Here is a 17,850-nt window from a genome sequence, read left to right on the forward strand (position 1 = left end):
TAACATTATGGGACCAAACTTTATATTCTTGCAGGCATTTTGGTTTTCTTTTAAAGATTGAACGTAACAACATCATTGAGACATTGACATTTGACCATTTTTCTGCAGAGGTTTTTCATGGTGGAAAACTGTATTGGTTAAAAGACATTTTTTACCTCGAATGTCTGAAAGTGTGGATCCTCCATCTCGGATACGGAACATAAAAGCCTTCCCATTCGTCAGTCCTCTCCCCACACCATAAGATTCCCTCTGCCCTCTCTCTCTCTCTCTATAGTTCCCGCCAAAAATAAAATACCCTTTCCCCTTCCTTGAGTGCAACCTCATATTTACCGCCATCCCTTCAGATTTTAACTACTTGGTTGAGATTCAGAGAGTGAGAGAGTTTGATAGAGAAACATGCAGGGAAGTTCCAAGGTGATATTGGGAGCTACACTGATAATGGTAGTGAGCCTTGCCTTTGTGTTGGGCCTTATTCTTGTGTTGCTTGCCGAGCTCTACTGCTCTCTGTTACTCCGACGCCGTAGGCTTCGTGTTGCACCGCCCTCTACCACCTCCTCCGCTCATCCTGTTGTAGCCGCCACCAACATTTCCCAGTCTCTGCCTTCAGCTGCTCCCAGGGACAACAACCGACCAGCTATTTCTCTTAGCAGCTTGTATGCTCATGGGGTTCTTAGTGCTCCAAGAAACTTTCTTTTCCCCTCTGTCCCCTGTATCAAAGACAACAATGTAGATGTTGTTGAAGCAAAGAGCCGAAGCACTCAACTTCATCGAGTTATCGACATTGATGCCCATGAATCATCCCTTAGCCCTCACCGAATCGGCCTCATTTCAACTCCATCCCGCCCGCCACCACCCTTCATCTCAGCCTCGCCTGACCTATCTGTTTCTAAAGTTTGTGCTCAGAGTAAATTAAGCCCTGCCATTGCCTGTAATGACAGTTCTTCCATTGGCAGTGACCATTTTATGTACATTTCAAATCCGATTTATGACAATGATGCAATTAGGCCAAGCAGAGGAGACACCCCATTCGAAACACCAAATTCCTCTCCTTCAAGATTGGAAACATGTGGTTCTTCTGAAGAAGACGAGATTGTAGCTTCTCCTCCAAGTACTATCCGTTCCCTCCCAAATACACCACCTTTAACGCCAATGAAGAAGCTCCCAGCCGAGGCTTGTTCGGTTACATTGAGAGACGCCACGTCTCTGAGAAATTCTGGGAGTGATTCTAACACTAACAATGGTCTATCATCTTCCTCCTCTGGTTCTCCCTGTACTTCACCTTCATGGTAATGTAATTCAATGGCACGTTTAGAGTTAGTGTGATGCCAGAGTTTTCTTTACAGCTTTGTTGTGAAACTTAACTTTCTATGGTGGTGGTGGGTATGTTTTGAATGTGGTAATGAAGAAGAAGAAGAAGAAAGTAGCGAGTTTCTCAAAGCACTGGTCTGAACATTGCACGCCTCTGTACCAGTCCACGAAGTTATCTAGATTTTGCAAAATTTGTTGTTTTCCACTTGTTTGTGTTGTTAATGGAAAGTTGCTGAATTTCTGGCCGACAAAGAAGCAAAGTTATTATATCTTCATATCATCTAAGAAGTTCTAAATAAATCAAAAGCAATCCCATTTCATTTATAATCTCGTTGAATCAGTCAAAGAAAAAGAGACAAAATTCCGATACTGATTTTTCACTTGAGGTTTTTCCCTTGTGTTTCTTGTAAGTCGTGATTTTTTGCTGGAACCCATGTGATTTGGGAAGAGTGATGAATAAAAGAATCCAAAAACAAACTAAATGGGTGTTTTTGAGGGACCTCGATTGCAGAAAATGTAAAACAAACAAACAAAAAAGAGAAAGGAAAAAGGAACTGTTCATCCAGACGCCGCAGCTGCACTGCAAACAGTCCATTTCGGCCATTTCGAAAGCGACGGCTAGCTTCAATTTCCCAACAAAATTGAACCCTTGTTTCTGGTTTCCCAGTTGCTTTGAGAAAATGGCAGCCCACGGCAAAATCAACATCAGCCCGGGGTGGCTCACTCATGTTCATACAGAGGCCAATGCCTCTGCTCCCCCACCACCAGGCTCACTCATGTTCATACAAAGGCCAATTCTGGCTTGTTTTTGTTTCTGTTTGAAGCTGTTGGGCGTCATATTATGCGGTGGGTTTTGATGGCACTGTAGGATTTGAAACTTTGCGTATACGCTGTGTTGTGAGGTGTAAAATATTGACAGGCTGAACCTACCTACTACCCTTAACAGAGGCCTATTTGCAGAGCTTCATACAAATGTCTTCCCTGTTTTAATTCTCTCAATCAAAAAATGACTTCCAGCTCTAGGGACGATTCTGTCTCTCTCCTCCCCCAAAATGCCGGACACGGACACCAAAACCTCGTCCTATTGTCCCTTTACCGGCCCCCTCCATACCCACATCGACGCCTTCTCCGCCTCTGTGCCCAATACTCCGCCGCCTTCCTCCTCCTCGCCGCTCTATCTTTTCTACTCTTCCCCTCCGACCCCTCGCTCCAACTCGTCCGATTGAAACTCAACCACGCCAAAGTCCGTTTGTTGCCGGTTCTCGTCCTTGACCTTTCTATCTCTGCTTCTGTTAGGGTTCGCAATAAGAATTTCTTCTCTCTCGATTACAATTACCTTGGCGTTTCCGTTGGCTACAGAGGAAAACGACTTGGATTTGTCAGCTCCGACGGCGGTCGAGTTTCCGCTCGAGGGTCTTCTTATGTGAATGCCACTGTGGATTTGAATGGAGTTGAGGTCATTCACGATGCCTTTTACTTGCTTCAGGATTTGGGGAAAGGTATCATTCCATTCGATTCAAAGACGGAAGTCGAAGGATTCATGGGGTTTTTCTTTATCAAATTCCCCATTAAGGTAATCTTGATTTTCATTCTGTTTCTAACATTACATCAAATCTTTACTCCGATTATGCACTGTCGATTCGTTCTTAACTCTTAAGCAAAGTATAATCAACGATTGAAATCATCATCATCATCATCATACATTATAGCTTTTGTTTATTTGATTGCAATCATTTTCAATCTCTACGCTTTAAGATTTAAATGATGTATACAGTTTTGGCAACTATTACACCTCTCTTAGTGTAGAAGTTCAGATAGTTGGAAAAGGACAAACTTTGTGGGTGACCCATTGAATGTTTAGAACCCATGTCTTGATCCTGCAAAGAATGGTGAAATTTAGAGTAGAAAAATAGGCGTGATTTTCAAAACAATGCTCTATCAAGTTTGATACTTGCTACTGTTGATTGTGGGGAAATGGTTGAAGAAGATATACCTTCTTCTGGATTTGAACAATGCTGTTCCACTGTCGCAATGAATATGATTATAATGTCTGCTTCCTCATTCCCATTCCCATTCCCACCCTCTGCTCCTGCTTAAGCCAAGCCACAGATATTGTCTTCTTTGGGCTCTCTGTTTTGAGTTTCCTCTCAAGGCTTTAAAACACCTTTGGTACGGAGAGGTTTCCACACCGTTATAATAAATGATTCGTTTCTCTCTGTAATGAATGTGGGATCTCATAATCCACCCCCTTACGCCCAGCCCCAGACTTTGATTTCATTTGTAGCTGTCCAAGCTCACCACTAGCACATATGGTTCTCTTTGAGCGATATATAACATTGTTTGTAAGGGTATGGAAACCTCTCCCTTTTAAACGCGTTTTAAAATGATTGTTAGAGCCTCTTTCTCCAACTCTGGCTATTCAGCTTAAATACTTGTGTATGAGTGCTCTGTTTGTTGTTTCAATGGTGTCGTTGTTTATTACTTATCAGGCAAGGGTATCATGTGATGTATTTGTGAATACAAAAAGACAAACGATTGAACATCAAGATTGCTACCCTGAGGTATAAAAACTCATCATTTTGCTTACTTTTCTGTTCATATTTCTGCAAAATCACAACCCCTTGGATTTTTTGTTTCTTATATTTGCAGTGAAGGGAAGGATAGAACTCCCCAAATCCTCTGCTGAATTTGTCTGTAATTATCACTCCAGAAAATAAAATGTTTAATTCTTTGTGGATTAGTGCTGTTTAGTTTAAGCTTTCATGTGTGACCATCATGATTTTATGAAAATAAATTTTATTTGTATGTATTTTATAAAATTAATTGTGGTAACCTTAAAACTATCAAGATTGATTCAAAACATCACTAAAGATTAATATTTTTTTGAACCCATTGAAAAGTAAATGATTAATAATAATTAAAATGAAAAGAAGAGAACTTATACTTACTTCAAAATGGACGGATTTGGTCTCGTCCTTATGAACGTACACAAACACTCCGGCGATTCATTTGGCCGACAGACACCAGAACGACAATTGTATTCATAGAAAAACAATCACTTTCTAACACATCATTGTTCCACACCAGTTGTCTTCATCCGCCCCACCCAAACGTACTCACTTCGATGCAGCCTGCAACGAAACGACCCCGGATGCCCCGTCGGCGAGCACAAGCACCGCATGTTCGCCGACCCACCGCCACTGCTGCTACTCCCAGCCACCGCCGCCGCTGCCTGCAAGAGGACCCAATTGCTTTGCACACCCAAAAGCTCCCTCCGGCTTACCAGCCAAGGCCGTAAATCATGTGGGNTTTTTTTTTTTTTTTTTTTTTTTTTTTTTTTTTTTTTTTTTTTTTTTTTTCCTTCTGTTCCTTGTAATCTTGGATTTGGTATTTGGTTTATGATGGATTGTCTTGCGGGGAGTGAAGAGAAAAGAATATGTGGAATTGGAGTTTATATAAAGAGAAAAAGAAAGAGAAGCAAAGGTGTTGACACAAACAGGATTTTGGTTGGATTCCCATCATAGAATGGTCATGCGTTTATGAGTACGAAACACTATTTCCATCGGTACACCACTTTTTAAAAAAATTAAAAATATAGTCATGGAAGCTCAGGCTCAAAGGAAATAATATCATACTATTTTGTAGAGTCGTGGTTCCTAACAATGACTTAGGCGTGCTATATTATTCATCGCCCTTTGCTTCAATGATGGGCCAAAGTTCACGATCAATAACAGAAGAATCTAATTCTTCTTCCTCTGTGAAAAGAAAAGGTTTTTTTTTTCTCTCAACTTTTTCTTTCCTTTCTATCATGCAAAGCAAAAGGAATCATTGGAGAATAAAGAGAGAAAGTATAACATAATTGAGTGTGGGAGTACCAAACCTTGCCACTTCATGGGTTCCATGGCAAACCCAAGGCTCTATTCTGGTATCCAAATTTAGTGCATAACACAAGTTGGGCGTGGCATTGTAGAGTGGGGTTTCCTCAGTCATTGCTGAGTTGTTTCCTAGTCACATTTTTTAACCAAAGTTGCTCTTATCTTTCGTGGTTTGTTGTTTTGCATGAAACAAATGTATTGTCGGAATCTTGAATTCATCCACACTTTATTAACATCACTTTATTCATGATTTCTCGTCCTCATTTCTTAAACATGTCAAATAAGAAGTAAGATTAGATGATGTTGGTAATTAATTAATGAATTAATTAAGCCATCATAAGAGTTTGACCCATTGGATATAAGAATAATTGAAAATTTGGGTGTCACATGGAAGATGGTTGATAATTCAAGAAATCCCCACCCTCCCTTTGACACGTGGATGCATTGCAGCATATGGAAATGGATCCACAAAATCCGGACTTCATTTTAACTTATAAGTCCGTTGATATACCAAACTCAATCATCTGGCAGCTTTGATGATGGGAAAGAAGAGCAGCAAACAAACCATCAGATTGGGGCGATGGAGAAGCGGGTACCAACCCAATCCGTGGAAGGTGTTATGGACGAAACTGAGAAGAGAAAAGAGGAACAAAACGACGACGTATTCCTCAGGGAACTTGATTCCTTATGATCCTTTCTCTTATTCACAGAATTTCGACCATGGCAACGCTGCCGAAGAACCCGATATTCTTTGCCGCTCCTTCTCCGCCCGCTTTGCCCTCGCCGATGCTGCTTCCGCCTTCTTTCTTGACAACCAGCTTCAATAATTTCACCCCCACCCCCCAACTTCTTCGTAAGTTGTCGTCGCCATTAACATTTTGTCTTTTTTTTTTTTTTTAATGAAATTAGGCTTCTTTATGTTAGATGTTAGAGGAAGACGACTCTCCACAATGATATGGTATAATATTGTCCACTTTAAATATAGGCTCTCATGACTTTACTTCTTGGGATTCTTCAAACGGCTTCGTAACAATAGAGAATATTTTTTAATTATAAATTTACAATCATTCCCAAAATTTGAGAATTTCATGTCAGAACACTTTCTATACATCATCATTTCACTTACTTACCCCACAATGTCTTATTCTGCCTTTTATTTGCTCTATTTTTTTTAACTCAATATTTTTTTTTTTAATAAATTGAAAATTTTTGTAGATAAAATAAGATTTTTTTTTATATTTTAATAGTTTTAAAATATGGGTTTGTTTTAATATATTAAATTTTGAGTTATTTTACTTGCAATTTTCTAATCGTTGACTTTTTTTTTTAATTATACAAACTGAATCTCATTTTTTTCTCTAAGTTAATAATTACAATAATTAAATTTAAACGAAGTCATTATTGTTATTAATATTATTACAAGTTACCTAAGTTATGGCAATAAAAATTAACAATATGTTAAGTTTACTTCTTGACTTAAAACTTCTTTTATTGTATTAATAATCTATTATCTATAAACCATACAAGTTGACTACTATTTTTATGATCCTTATAAATTATAGTATAATTCATTAAAAATTAAAATAAGAAATATCAACCTTTACAAATAGAAACTTTTAGAANAAAAAAAAAAAAAAAAAAAAAAAAAAAAAAAAAAACTCAATGAAAGGTACAATCAACCTACACATTAATTTTAGTTTGAATTTGAAATTCAATTTATTGAATCATTTATGGTAAGTCCCGACTCAAATAAATTTTGGCATTCTAGTAGGTTGAAGTTAACGTATAATTAATAAGATTTGAAGCATGTCATTCATTAATAATGTTGTATTGAAATAAAAAAAACATTATTACAGTAAGAGATCAAATTGAAGAAATTACAACGCACAAAACGAAGATAACATATCGTAAAATATTTAATTGCAAACATTAGGTTAAGATAAAATGTTTGTATAAACACAATAAAAATACTAATTATGATTTTAAACATAAATGTGGTGTGAGGCACGAATTTAATGAGAAAAAAGTGAATAATTTATTTTTTAGCACAACTAAATATCACAGCAATTGAAATTCAAGAAAGAAAAAACCACATTTATTTTTAATACTTCCAAAATGTACAATACACACACATTCAAGACAAGACCGGCTGCTGTACGTATTAAATACTGGAAACCATACACGTGTCACTATCTAATAGGGCCGACACAAAGGAATAATAATTCTAATTTACTGTTAAAAATTATAAAAAAATATATTTTGATTTATTAATAATAATTTTTCAATTTGTTCATGCTAAAACTGATACATTCCAGCTTTTGGATTGAACCTGCCTGTAAATTTGTTACATTTTCTAACCGTTTATTTGAAATTGATGTTTCCATATTTGTATATTTGTTCACATCGATACTCCCATAAAACTATTTTCTATTTATAATTTATTCTTTCTTAAACTTTTATGAAAGAATTTATATTTAAATAAAATTAGATGCAATTAAAACATTATCTTATATTAAATTAATAAAGTAATTAGTTTTTTATAATTTAAAATTGATTTTTTTTTTTTTTAACGCTCATTACAAATAAAAAAAAGGAAATGAACACAATTAATTCTTATAATTTAAGGAAAGCAATATTTAAATGGATAAATATTTTCGAAAAAAAGAAGAAAAAAAGAGGGAAGGTTGGGTTAGAAATCACGATTCAATATTGTCCAACTTTAAACATAAGTGTTTGTGGCTTTGTTTTGGACTTCCAAAAAGCTTACAAAGGTGTAAACAGATGATCATTCCCTAAATAACGGTGGACGGGTTGAAATTAAGTTTGTGAAGGTGGGCCAGCGGGAGGAGGCTAGAAATGTTGTTCATTTTTGGTAGCGAAGCAGATTTTGCGGATATAAACGGTCTTCGGTTTTCTCCCTAAGAAACGCATAAAATTCATCGAGAATTCTTATCTTTTCCCGCTCACAAAAACACACACACACACACACACAATCAGATTATACAGGGAAATGGAAAATCAATCCAATGGAAAATCCGAGTCCCATCTCAACATACCCAAAATCAAGTTCACCAAGCTCTTCATCAATGGACAATTTGTTGACTCTGTTTCAGGTATCTCTCCCTCTCTATTTTTCTTTTCCTTCACCGGAGAAGAAACCCACTCAGACGGAAAACTCCGATGCCTCTCAACTCATGATTTTCTTTAAAAATCAACAGGAAAAACTTTCGAGACGTTCGATCCAAGAACTGGTAAGGTTATCACGACGGTTGCCGCCGGTGAGAAAGAAGATGTGGATCTGGCCGTGAAAGCAGCCCGTGAAGCCTTCGATCACGGCCCTTGGCCCCGCATGTCTGGTGCCGTAAGTATTTCTATTTACAGCCAGTTTGGGTTTTTTTTGAGATGCAGCTCAGATTATAGTTTCGATTTATATACTTTGTATCTATATTTGAGTCGTTTAGCTTCCAATTTTTAAGATGGAAGTAATAATAATAAAAGTTATCGCCATTAAAACCCAAGCTTAGGACAGAGACAGCTTGTACAAGTCAAGAGGGACAGTGTTGTTTATGATATGCAGATATGCATGTGCTCTTTATTTATAAAAAGAAGACCACTATTACAATAATTCAAAAAACAGAAGGGGAAAAGAAATATAAATGTTTTGGATTTTTTCTGTGATTCCGTGCAGGACAGGGGACGAATAATGATGAAACTAGGGGACTTAATAGATGAACACGTGGAGGAACTCGCAGCATTGGATTCCCTGGACGGCGGAAAATTGTTTCAGATGGGGAAGATCGTCGACGTACCCTCGGCTGCTAATATGCTACGGTACTACGCCGGTGCCGCGGATAAAATCCACGGGGAGGTACTCAAAATGGCAAGGCCGTTTCACGGCTACACTTTAATGGAGCCCATGGGAGTGGTGGCCCACATCATACCCTGGAACTTTCCGACCACCATGTTCTTCTTGAAAGTGAGCCCCGCCTTGGCTGCCGGCTGCACCATGCTCGTCAAACCTGCCGAGCAAACGCCGCTCTCCGCCCTCTTCTACGCCCATCTCGCTAAATTGGTCTTTCCCAATCTTCTCGGAATAATTAAATCAATTCAAATATTTTGTATATTAACTATTTCCTTTTTTGGTTTCTTACGTGGCGCGTTTTGGTAGGCTGGTATTCCTGATGGAGTACTGAACGTTGTGACAGGATACGGATACACTGCAGGGTCAGCAATTGCGTACCACATGGACATTGACAAGGTCGCTAAAATGTAAAATGTAATATAATTTGAGCTTTTATGTATTTATTTAAATAAATTTATTGTGGCGTGGTTTTCAGGTGAGTTTCACAGGATCAACAAAGGTGGGAAGATCGATAATGCAGGCGGCAAGTGAGAGCAACCTGAAGCAAGTATCGTTGGAATTAGGAGGCAAATCGCCGCTCCTAATCTTCGATGATGCGGATGTGAATAAAGCCGTTGATATTGCTGTTCTTGGCATTTTCTATAACAAGGTTAATGTCGTTATCCGTTTCAACACGACCCAGAGCTTTTTACATATATATATATGAAAGAAATTTGGTTTGATGCAGGGAGAAACTTGCGCGGCGAGCTCCCGAGTTTTGGTTCAAGAAGGGATTTATGATGAATTTGTGAAAAAGATTATTGAAAAGGCGAAATCTTGGGTTGTGGGAGACCCTTTTGATCCTAAAGTTCAGTATGGACCCCAGGTGGATGAAAAGCAATTGAAGAAAATTCTGGAATATATCGAGCACGGTAAGAGGGAAGGAGCCACATTGGCGACAGGCGGCAGGCGTATAGGCGAGGTGGGGTATTACGTAGAGCCAACAATCTTCACAGACGTCAAGGTCGTCAGCACTCCTCCCTTGCTCTCTGCTTAATTTTCAGTCACACCTCTGTTTTCAATGTCTAACCCTTGAATTAAATCCCCAGGAACACTCGCTGATCGCACAGGACGAAATCTTCGGGCCATTCCTCTGCGTCATTAAATTCAAGTAAAATCAAAACCCTGTCAGGCCCATAAAACACAAGTAGTGGGGTTTAATTTGTTCTGTTTTGTTGTTTTTGGGGTTTGGCAGAACGATCGAAGAGGGAATAAAGATCGCGAACAACACAAAGTTCGGGCTAGCTGCTGGAATAGTGACGAACAGTGTAGACATAATGAACACGGTTTCGAGGTCGATCAGAGCCGGAACCATCTGGGTGAACTGTTACTTTGCTTTCGATTCGAGCTGTCCATTTGGAGGGTACAAGATGAGTGGGTTCGGTAGGGACGCTGGAATGCACGCTGTTCATAAGTATCTTCAAACCAAAGCCATCGTCACTCCTTTGGTCAACACTCCTTGGCTTTGATCTCCCCTTTATAATTTTTTCTCTGTTGCCTTTCTACTCTCAAATAATTCACACGTTGTTGAATGTGATATGTCCTAATATGTTTTAGCTAATGCATTCAAATAAGTTTGTGTATTTATGTATTTTTCTTTTACTTTCCTAACAATCTACTAAGGTTAAGATTTAAGATAATTTTAAAATATTTATTAGAAATATTTTAGAACACTAAAAGACAATATATCATACTTAAAATATTATTTCCATTTTTAGAAAGTTTTAAGTTAGATAATTATTATTTGACTCAACCAAAAAAAAAATAATAATAATTTACATTCAAGTAAGTAGATATATTTACTGTCTAGATTTTTTTTTAAATATTTATATTTACAAAATATAAATAAAATCGTGAAAATTGTTTAAATTAGTAAATGCAACTTTAATGGTTGTTTAACTAATCATAATATTTAAATGTAAATATCTTAGATGTGAATATTCTTATTTTTATTAAACCTTATTTTTATTTTATTTATTATTATTCCATCTCTGTTCATCATTTGTTATCTTCTCTGGTAGTTATGGTGACTTGTCCTCGAATTCAACCCATGGCCTGCAAATCTCTTGCTTCTCACCGATTTCGTAACTCTTTGCCTATCTCTTCCATTTCCAACGCATCCATGTTTTCCCGGGCGACGTATCCAACGGCATCAACAGTACACCGCTCGAAGACCTTCGCCTGTCGTTCTGTATCGGTTGCCAGCAGCAATTTTACTTGGGAAGACGCTGTCCACATTTCTCTGCCAGAAAGCTTTCAGGACGATCCCTCAGATCTTACCGGCTATTTCGAGAAGGTCAAGCTCTGCAATCGCGGATCAGTAGGTCTCAAAGCCATATGAGTTTCCGCAGCCATTGTGCGCGTTAATTCGTTTTACATTTCATATTCCTTGCAGGATCAGTTATAGACTGATGAAATGTGGTTCCATGTCTGTTTGGAATTGACTAGATCTTCTAACAGGATATGCAATCCGAATTTCTTCCATTTGTAATCGATGACCAAATTGTTGGTCATGTGCACCACGGGTGAGGTTCCTACTGTTATAGCTTTCAGGATACAGTACATACATCAAAGATATGATCCGTCCATGTAGTTTATACTATTGATTCGTACTAATTTCATCAAATTTTTCTTTTATGCTGTTGCTATACAAAACGGATAGGTTCCATCAGTTTGTTTTAATGTAATTTATGCAGCTTTGCTTATCACCTGAAGAAGTATGCGAATGTGTTTACCTTCCCCCGGGATGATTCTGTTCGAGTTGGCGCTTGCTTAAGCTTGCATGAATCGTTGAAGACACCAGAAGATAGGACGCATGCAGTTGGAAATGTAGTCAAATGCTTGGGTGAAGAAATTATTCCAGGTATACGGAACGAGGTACTGATTGTGATTCCAATTTAAATCAATGGTTATGTATTTTTCAATGTTTGTCACTGTTTATAAAATACAATCGCTTTCCTCAGTTTAATGTCAAAATAAGCTGGTTCTTTTTAGATAGAGCTTAGAACAAGATGATGCTACTTGTGCTAACTGTGTACAACCATGAACTCCGACAGATGTACCCTGTAACTTCGTCCTTTGGTGCGCCGGTTTTTTTCTCACTTGAACGTGCAGCAGCTCCTTATTTTGGAATAAAGGTGGAATGTTTCCCTTCTACAGCACTGTGGAAACTTCTATTTTCTTGGTTTAATTGATTCCCCCTTTTGTAATTGTTCATCTTCCCTTATAGCCCATTGGATAGGATTTTTCTTTTTGTAATTTCATTTTATCGATGAAATGCTTTGTTTCTATCCAATTAAAAAAAATCTTTAACAAATGCTCGAAGCCATATTCTGATCCAACCTTTTCTTTCAGGACATTGAAAATTATAAGCAATATGTTTTATGGACTCTGTTTATACAGGCTTGGTTGTTAGGTCTAAAATTTGAAACCCTTTAATATTTGAACGTCATTCTGAATATAAATACAGTATCTCAAGTAATATTGACAACACCATTCAATATCTGTCTACATAGCTGGGAATAGTTATTCTACTACTTGGTTACTCTAGCTTCTACGTTTCTACCTGACTTCACTTGGTCTATTCGTAGTACAGGTTTATGGAGTTCAGATGAATGGTTATGTTGAGAAGGATGGAAAGAAATTTTTGTGGATAGCAAAAAGAAGTCAAATGAAGCAAACTTTTCCTGGAATGCTGGATGAATTAGTAGCTGGAGGGCTGGTTTGTAATCAATAATAACTAACTATCGTTTAGTTTTGTTATATATCATGTCAAACATGCTTCTGTCTCGTTAAAATGTGGGAAAAAGTTGATTGGAAAACTCCTTGCATCTTTCAAACAGAGCTTTGCAATCTTTTCCCATTGATTGAGGAAAAGATTTCCCTTTTATTTCTGAAAGGTTGGTTTTCTTATTATATTTTGTTTCTTCTGCTAGAGGCTTGTAGTTATATGAAGACATTTTTCTCGTATGACATTTCTTAGTCAATGTGGATTTACCTGCTTTGTTAAGCTTAGTCAACGTAGCCAATAATAAATTATTTTTATTTGTGTTTGGCTTTCAGTTTGGATGAAAAGGTTGTATAGTTAACAACAAAATTAGATAGGTTCTGATACTGATACAATCATTGACTTGGCAATAAATCCTTAACTAAATAACAGGGCATTATATTTTTGGTTGAGACCAATATGCGAAGTTCGAGAATTTCCTAAGAGCAATAGAGAGTCTGCACAAACATGGTTTAATCAGTAGATTTGAGGAATGCAAATGCAAGGCTTAATAATGATGAGAGGAAAAAAAACCAAGGGAGATGAGAAGTTAGAAATGTGCCCTTGATTGCTGAGTATCATGCTTATTGTACCTTTATAGCTTGCCCCTGACTTTATAATAGTGACAGCCTGAGGGCGTTTCTTGCGGGGAGAATCTGATGAAGGAATGTGAAGAGGAAGCAGGCATACCAAGATCAATATCAAATAAGTAAGTTCCTAACATGAACTTAATTAGAAATTCACATCAATCTTGTATTACATGCCAGTGGTATTTTTTTTTATTTTTTATTTTTTAGTTCAACAACATGTCAGAGGTCGAGGTTATATGCCATAAGTTTAACTAGTCGAACTGGCTTTATAATGCTTTTGTTTCAGAGCCATACCTGTTGGTGCTGTTTCCTATTCAGACATCAAAGATTATAGTTACAAGAGAGATGTTCTATTTTGTTACGATTTAAAGCTTCCTGAAAGTTTTATACCGAAGAATCAAGGTTAGTTAACGTGATAAATTTTCATTTACTTAATCATTCAAACTTAGACGAGGGATCTTCCGTTGCATTGAATCTAGACTGGCTCCAAATAACTCTCTTTTTTGCCACGTCCCCGGTGCTCGAGTGCACCAATATATTTTTCATCCAAATTTTTGTTTAGTTAGATATTCCATCCACTAAATTTTGCTGACTAAACTTTCGGCAGATGGGGAGGTTGAAGGATTCAGGTTGTTGCCTGTGACAAACGTTGCAAATGTGATTCGGAGGACACAGTTATTCAAGCATAATTGTGCTCTCGTCATCATTGACTTCCTATTTCGACATGGGTATTATATAATATAATACTATTTTCTCTATGTCTATACATTTGTTACTCGACCATTATCCGCTTAAGTTACAACACCAAGTGTTGATCTTGATGGTAAAAATCCGCGGATTCAACCAAATTGTCACGGACGAAATTTCCAAGTCACTGTAAATTTAGACTACCAAATATTGTTAAAGCAGAAGGATTGGTAGTCCTTTTCTTTCTCTGGGTCCTTACTCCTGATCATTTTCGTATCAAATCTTTTACCCATCTGTGTAGCCAATCCCATTGACCATTACTTCTCAAGGTATCCTTAAGAGTACAGAGTTGTTTGTAACTAACGTATTTTTCTTTTGAAAACTTGTAGGTACATTAAACCCGAAAGTTTGGGGTACTTGGAGCTACTACAAAGCTTGAAGAGTGGAACCTGCTTCTAAATAAATTCATTCCTCCAATGTGAGAACTCGGGTTAATCTTATCAAACATCGAATTCTGATGGTTTAAATATTGTTTATTGTTGGACCAGAATTTGCTCACTTTCTAGATGTTATAAACTTACATATCTATTGACTAAAGTTATCTTTGTTGATAATGGAAGTTAATATCAGGAGAGGTTTTGAGTACCATAGTGATTGGATTGGATAGGTGTTTGAGAATTGGTTGCATTTTTTCTTGTGGCGGAAAAGAAAGAAAGAAAGAAAAGACAAGAGTCTTTTCATGTTCCTACTAGTTTTCAGAAACGAAAAGAATGATGCAGTGACGAAGGAGACTCTTTTCATATATATGCTGCAGAAACAAAGGAGACTATAACCATACTAATTAACTACACTTCACACTGAATTGTCAAAAGCCCAAGACTGTACCAAGAACTTGAAGCAACTCAAGGTGTGCAGTCAAGTGAGGGAAATGGCCATCAGTGTTTATAACTTGGACTGTGCAACATCCCTTAATTTTGTTCTGCATGAAGACAGCCACTGAGGCAGGGACAACAATGTCGGTTTTAGTCTGTACGATGGTGCAGGGAATGTCGACCTTTTCAAGAATGTCTCTCTCGTCAACGCCGAACACAGTCTTGGCTAAGGGTAATGCAACCTCAGGCCTCATTTCATGCAAGCATTTCTGAAACCTGCTCACTGAGACAGGATCGGCTTCGTCCACAACCAGAGAAGGGAAGTGCGTGGCCCAATTTTGGTAGTTGGATTCAATACTTGCAATGATTTGCTCGATGTCTGATTTCTCGAAACCACCTTCATAGCCTTCTGTGTTTATGTATCTAATAACACAGAATGGTCAACTTGTTATTAGGGATCAAATTCTTTTATTTTGAAATTATGACAGATTTGATAAGATCTCTCCTTACGGAAGAAAGAGAACGAAATAGATAAGATCATGGGCAATTGATATATAATAATAATAATAATAAATACATAAATACATAAATGATGAATCCAAATCTTCACCTCCCCTTTGAATATAGATGATTAGTTTAAGTAGAGATGCGATGACAAATATTTATGCCCACTCCACAATGAGTTAAATAAGAATATATTATCCATAGCTCTTATAATATCAACTCTTGTTTAGTGGGGTTTAAATTAAATTACCAAAGTTGTACTACAAGAATCAATAAACAAAACCCTTCTCTTTTTTTTTTTTTCTTTTAGTAAAATTTAATTGCTCCCCAACTTTAAAAATTTTCTAATATAATAAAACTTTCTAAAATTTTGAGCGGTGTCAGATGACTTTCTTTTATAGGCTTTCCCTCGAAATTTGTCTGTTAAAAGAGGTTTCCACACATTTATAAAAATATTTTGTTTTCTCCCCGAAAGAAATCTCACATCATTGATTTATTTAACACTTTTCTAAGAAATTATGAAGCTATTAGATACAGGATTCAAATTTTACAGTTCAATGCAAAGGTTAATGTTTATGTATTAAATAAGTTAGTTAGAAAATTTTAGATAAGTTAAAAGATGTATTAAAATAAAATTGAAAGTTAATTTGATGTTTTAAAATACAAATGAAAAGGTTAAAAACTTAAGTTTGGGAGTTATAGATAAATAAATGTTGGGATAAGCTTCAAAAACATTTGATTACATCACAAACTCCTCCACTTTAAGATCTAATTTGAATTAAGATCTGTGTTTAAGATTCAAAATTTGAGTGAACAATAAAAATTGGACGTCTTTATCGTATATGGACACCATATCCTCTGGCGGAACTGCTTTGGACTTGCTTCAAAATGTTGTGAGGCTCAGGGCAAACCTCCCAAGTTTATCCAATTGTGTTTCAAAAAAAAATTAAAAATCTCTTATTTTGAAGGGAATAGTATAATAAAATACCTGGGAGAAGAACAGAGAAGAACGAGCCTCTGAAAAAGGTCAGGTCTTTTAGTGTAAGCAACGCATCCAATGAGGCCAGACATGGAGTGGCCGAGGAAGATGGTGGAGGTGAGGCCAAGTTCATCAAGGATTTTGATGAGGTCTTCAGCAAAGCCACAATAGGAGGAGTACTTGTGAGGATCAAACAAGTTGGGATCTTTGATGGAACCGGCAAAGGTCCAGTCGAAGAGCAGCACCCGGTAGTGGCGAGTGAGTTCGGGAAGGATTTTGTCCCACAATGACTGGTTTCCTCCGAACCCATGAGCCAAAACCATGACTTCGCTGCCTGAGCCTATGATCTTGGCGTTTACGGCCGTTGAGAACCCAGTTTGGAGCATCACAACCATGGTGGAAAGGGAGAGACTAATTAGTGGGAGAAAAGAAGAAGAAGAACAAGAAGTGGGCTGCTGCTTAGGCTATGGTTGTTTTGTTTGTGCCTTTAAATATGGGGAGGTTGTTGAGAAGAAGTAAACAACAACAAAAGCTGACTATTATAAATGTCTCTCTTCAAATATTTTACATAATTATGTCAAATATTTTATGAAATTATGAAGTTTCATCAAACTTTTTAACACAAACTCTACCTTTCCTCCACATTTTTAAAATGTACTTATAATCGAGGTGAGATCTTACAATTCACTCCATCTCAAAGTCCAACGTCCTTGTTGACACTTGTTCCTCTCTCCAATTGATGCGGGATCTCACAATTCACCCCCTTCAAGGCCTAGCGAGCAGTCTCACTAGAACTCACTCCTCTCTCTAATTGATGTGGAATCTCAATAATTTAGGGTACTTGAGGCCGCCTAAGGCCGAATGTATGGAGACATCTAAGGTTTTTTTTTAATTAACATCATTTGAAGGGTTTAAGCATGCTGCCTAGGTTGGTACGACCAACTTTGTCACTGCCTGCCTTTGCTATTAACACCCCTTTCGAAATTCTTTTATTTATTTATTTTTAAAGTTAATTTTTTTTTTTTTAATTATAGAGATAAAATAAATACATTTAAAGGAATTCTTTTATTTAAAAAATAAAATTTAATGCGTATGAGCTTTTCTTTGGAAGAATTAGGTCTATAGTATGATAAAACGTTCGTAAAATATTTGTAATTTGTATACATTATCGAGTCATTATGTTGTATAGCCACTTTCTTTGACAACTAATGTCTTGTTTTTATATTAATGAATGAGGTGAATAGACTTGAGCCGACTTGAAATTTAAAGACCGACTCAAGTTCAATTCAAACTCAATTAAAATTCAATTCAAAATCAAAATTTNAAAAAAAAAAAAAAAAAAAAAAAAAAAAAAATGATGGTGCATTT

At 36.9% G+C, this 17,850-nt stretch overlaps 5 protein-coding genes and 1 long non-coding RNA gene across 8 annotated transcripts; 4 read left to right on the forward strand and 2 right to left on the reverse strand.

Moving 5' to 3' along the window:
* The first annotated feature begins 112 nt into the window (after window positions 1-112).
* Window positions 113-1,556, forward strand: LOC111793226. The gene has a single exon (XM_023675009.1). It carries the CDS (start codon window positions 397-399, stop codon window positions 1,288-1,290), a length of 894 nt encoding a protein of 297 aa, XP_023530777.1. The 5' UTR covers window positions 113-396; the 3' UTR covers window positions 1,291-1,556.
* A 92-nt stretch (window positions 1,557-1,648) lies between these two features.
* On the forward strand, window positions 1,649-4,117 carry LOC111793228. Of its 2 annotated transcripts, XM_023675012.1 has the most exons (3): window positions 1,651-2,881; window positions 3,798-3,869; window positions 3,958-4,117. In XM_023675012.1, exons 1-3 carry the CDS (start codon window positions 2,315-2,317, stop codon window positions 3,958-3,960), a joined length of 642 nt encoding a protein of 213 aa, XP_023530780.1. In that variant the 5' UTR covers window positions 1,651-2,314; the 3' UTR covers window positions 3,961-4,117. The 2 variants fall into 2 exon arrangements, with proteins under 2 accessions (XP_023530779.1, XP_023530780.1); XM_023675011.1 differs by having other exon boundaries at window positions 1,649-2,881; window positions 3,798-4,117.
* LOC111793230 lies at window positions 2,947-3,802 on the reverse strand. Its single transcript, XR_002814902.1, has 2 exons — window positions 3,302-3,802; window positions 2,947-3,185 (listed from the first exon to the last, which is right to left on the reverse strand). It is a non-coding gene; the product is annotated as an uncharacterized LOC111793230 (long non-coding RNA).
* A 3,957-nt stretch (window positions 4,118-8,074) lies between the features above and the next one.
* LOC111793231 (aldehyde dehydrogenase family 2 member C4-like) lies at window positions 8,075-10,672 on the forward strand. Its single transcript, XM_023675014.1, has 8 exons — window positions 8,075-8,296; window positions 8,402-8,544; window positions 8,872-9,255; window positions 9,352-9,441; window positions 9,521-9,694; window positions 9,773-10,048; window positions 10,134-10,195; window positions 10,280-10,672. The coding sequence occupies exons 1-8, from the start codon at window positions 8,194-8,196 to the stop codon at window positions 10,551-10,553; spliced, it is 1,506 nt and encodes a 501-aa protein (XP_023530782.1). The 5' UTR covers window positions 8,075-8,193; the 3' UTR covers window positions 10,554-10,672.
* Window positions 10,673-11,083: 411 nt separating this feature from the next.
* Window positions 11,084-14,828, forward strand: LOC111793232 (nudix hydrolase 20, chloroplastic-like). 2 transcript variants are annotated; one of them, XM_023675016.1, is made up of 10 exons: window positions 11,084-11,404; window positions 11,545-11,609; window positions 11,781-11,961; window positions 12,141-12,221; window positions 12,680-12,805; window positions 13,480-13,559; window positions 13,727-13,842; window positions 14,048-14,168; window positions 14,517-14,605; window positions 14,748-14,828. In XM_023675016.1, exons 1-9 carry the CDS (start codon window positions 11,108-11,110, stop codon window positions 14,584-14,586), a joined length of 1,137 nt encoding a protein of 378 aa, XP_023530784.1. In that variant the 5' UTR covers window positions 11,084-11,107; the 3' UTR covers window positions 14,587-14,605; window positions 14,748-14,828. The 2 variants fall into 2 exon arrangements, with proteins under 2 accessions (XP_023530784.1, XP_023530783.1); XM_023675015.1 differs by having other exon boundaries at window positions 14,517-14,772.
* Window positions 14,829-14,901: 73 nt separating this feature from the next.
* LOC111793233 (probable strigolactone esterase DAD2) lies at window positions 14,902-16,877 on the reverse strand. Its single transcript, XM_023675017.1, has 2 exons — window positions 16,492-16,877; window positions 14,902-15,422 (listed from the first exon to the last, which is right to left on the reverse strand). The coding sequence occupies exons 1-2, from the start codon at window positions 16,875-16,877 to the stop codon at window positions 14,993-14,995; spliced, it is 816 nt and encodes a 271-aa protein (XP_023530785.1). The 3' UTR covers window positions 14,902-14,992.
* Window positions 16,878-17,850: the final 973 nt, after the last annotated feature.

The sequence above is a fragment of the Cucurbita pepo genome, chromosome LG04 (assembly GCF_002806865.2).
Source record: "Cucurbita pepo subsp. pepo cultivar mu-cu-16 chromosome LG04, ASM280686v2, whole genome shotgun sequence".
NCBI lineage: Eukaryota > Viridiplantae > Streptophyta > Magnoliopsida > Cucurbitales > Cucurbitaceae > Cucurbita > Cucurbita pepo.

Coding starts and splice junctions, on each gene's coding strand:
- LOC111793233 (XM_023675017.1), bottom strand. CDS start 16,877: ATGGTTGTGATGCTCCAAACTGGGTTCTCAACGGCCGTAAACGCCAAG. Junction 15,423..16,491: donor CTTCTCTGTTCTTCTCCCAG/GTATTTTATTAT, acceptor CTGTGTTATTAG/ATACATAAACACAGAAGGCT.
- LOC111793231 (XM_023675014.1), top strand. CDS start 8,194: ATGGAAAATCAATCCAATGGAAAATCCGAGTCCCATCTCAACATACCC. Junction 9,256..9,351: donor ACGCCCATCTCGCTAAATTG/GTCTTTCCCAAT, acceptor GCGTTTTGGTAG/GCTGGTATTCCTGATGGAGT. Junction 9,442..9,520: donor ACCACATGGACATTGACAAG/GTCGCTAAAATG, acceptor CGTGGTTTTCAG/GTGAGTTTCACAGGATCAAC.
- LOC111793226 (XM_023675009.1), top strand. CDS start 397: ATGCAGGGAAGTTCCAAGGTGATATTGGGAGCTACACTGATAATGGTA.
- LOC111793232 (XM_023675016.1), top strand. CDS start 11,108: ATGGTGACTTGTCCTCGAATTCAACCCATGGCCTGCAAATCTCTTGCT. Junction 12,222..12,679: donor CTCCTTATTTTGGAATAAAG/GTGGAATGTTTC, acceptor TTCGTAGTACAG/GTTTATGGAGTTCAGATGAA. Junction 14,169..14,516: donor GACTTCCTATTTCGACATGG/GTATTATATAAT, acceptor GAAAACTTGTAG/GTACATTAAACCCGAAAGTT.
- LOC111793228 (XM_023675011.1), top strand. CDS start 2,315: ATGACTTCCAGCTCTAGGGACGATTCTGTCTCTCTCCTCCCCCAAAAT. Junction 2,882..3,797: donor TTATCAAATTCCCCATTAAG/GTAATCTTGATT, acceptor ATTACTTATCAG/GCAAGGGTATCATGTGATGT.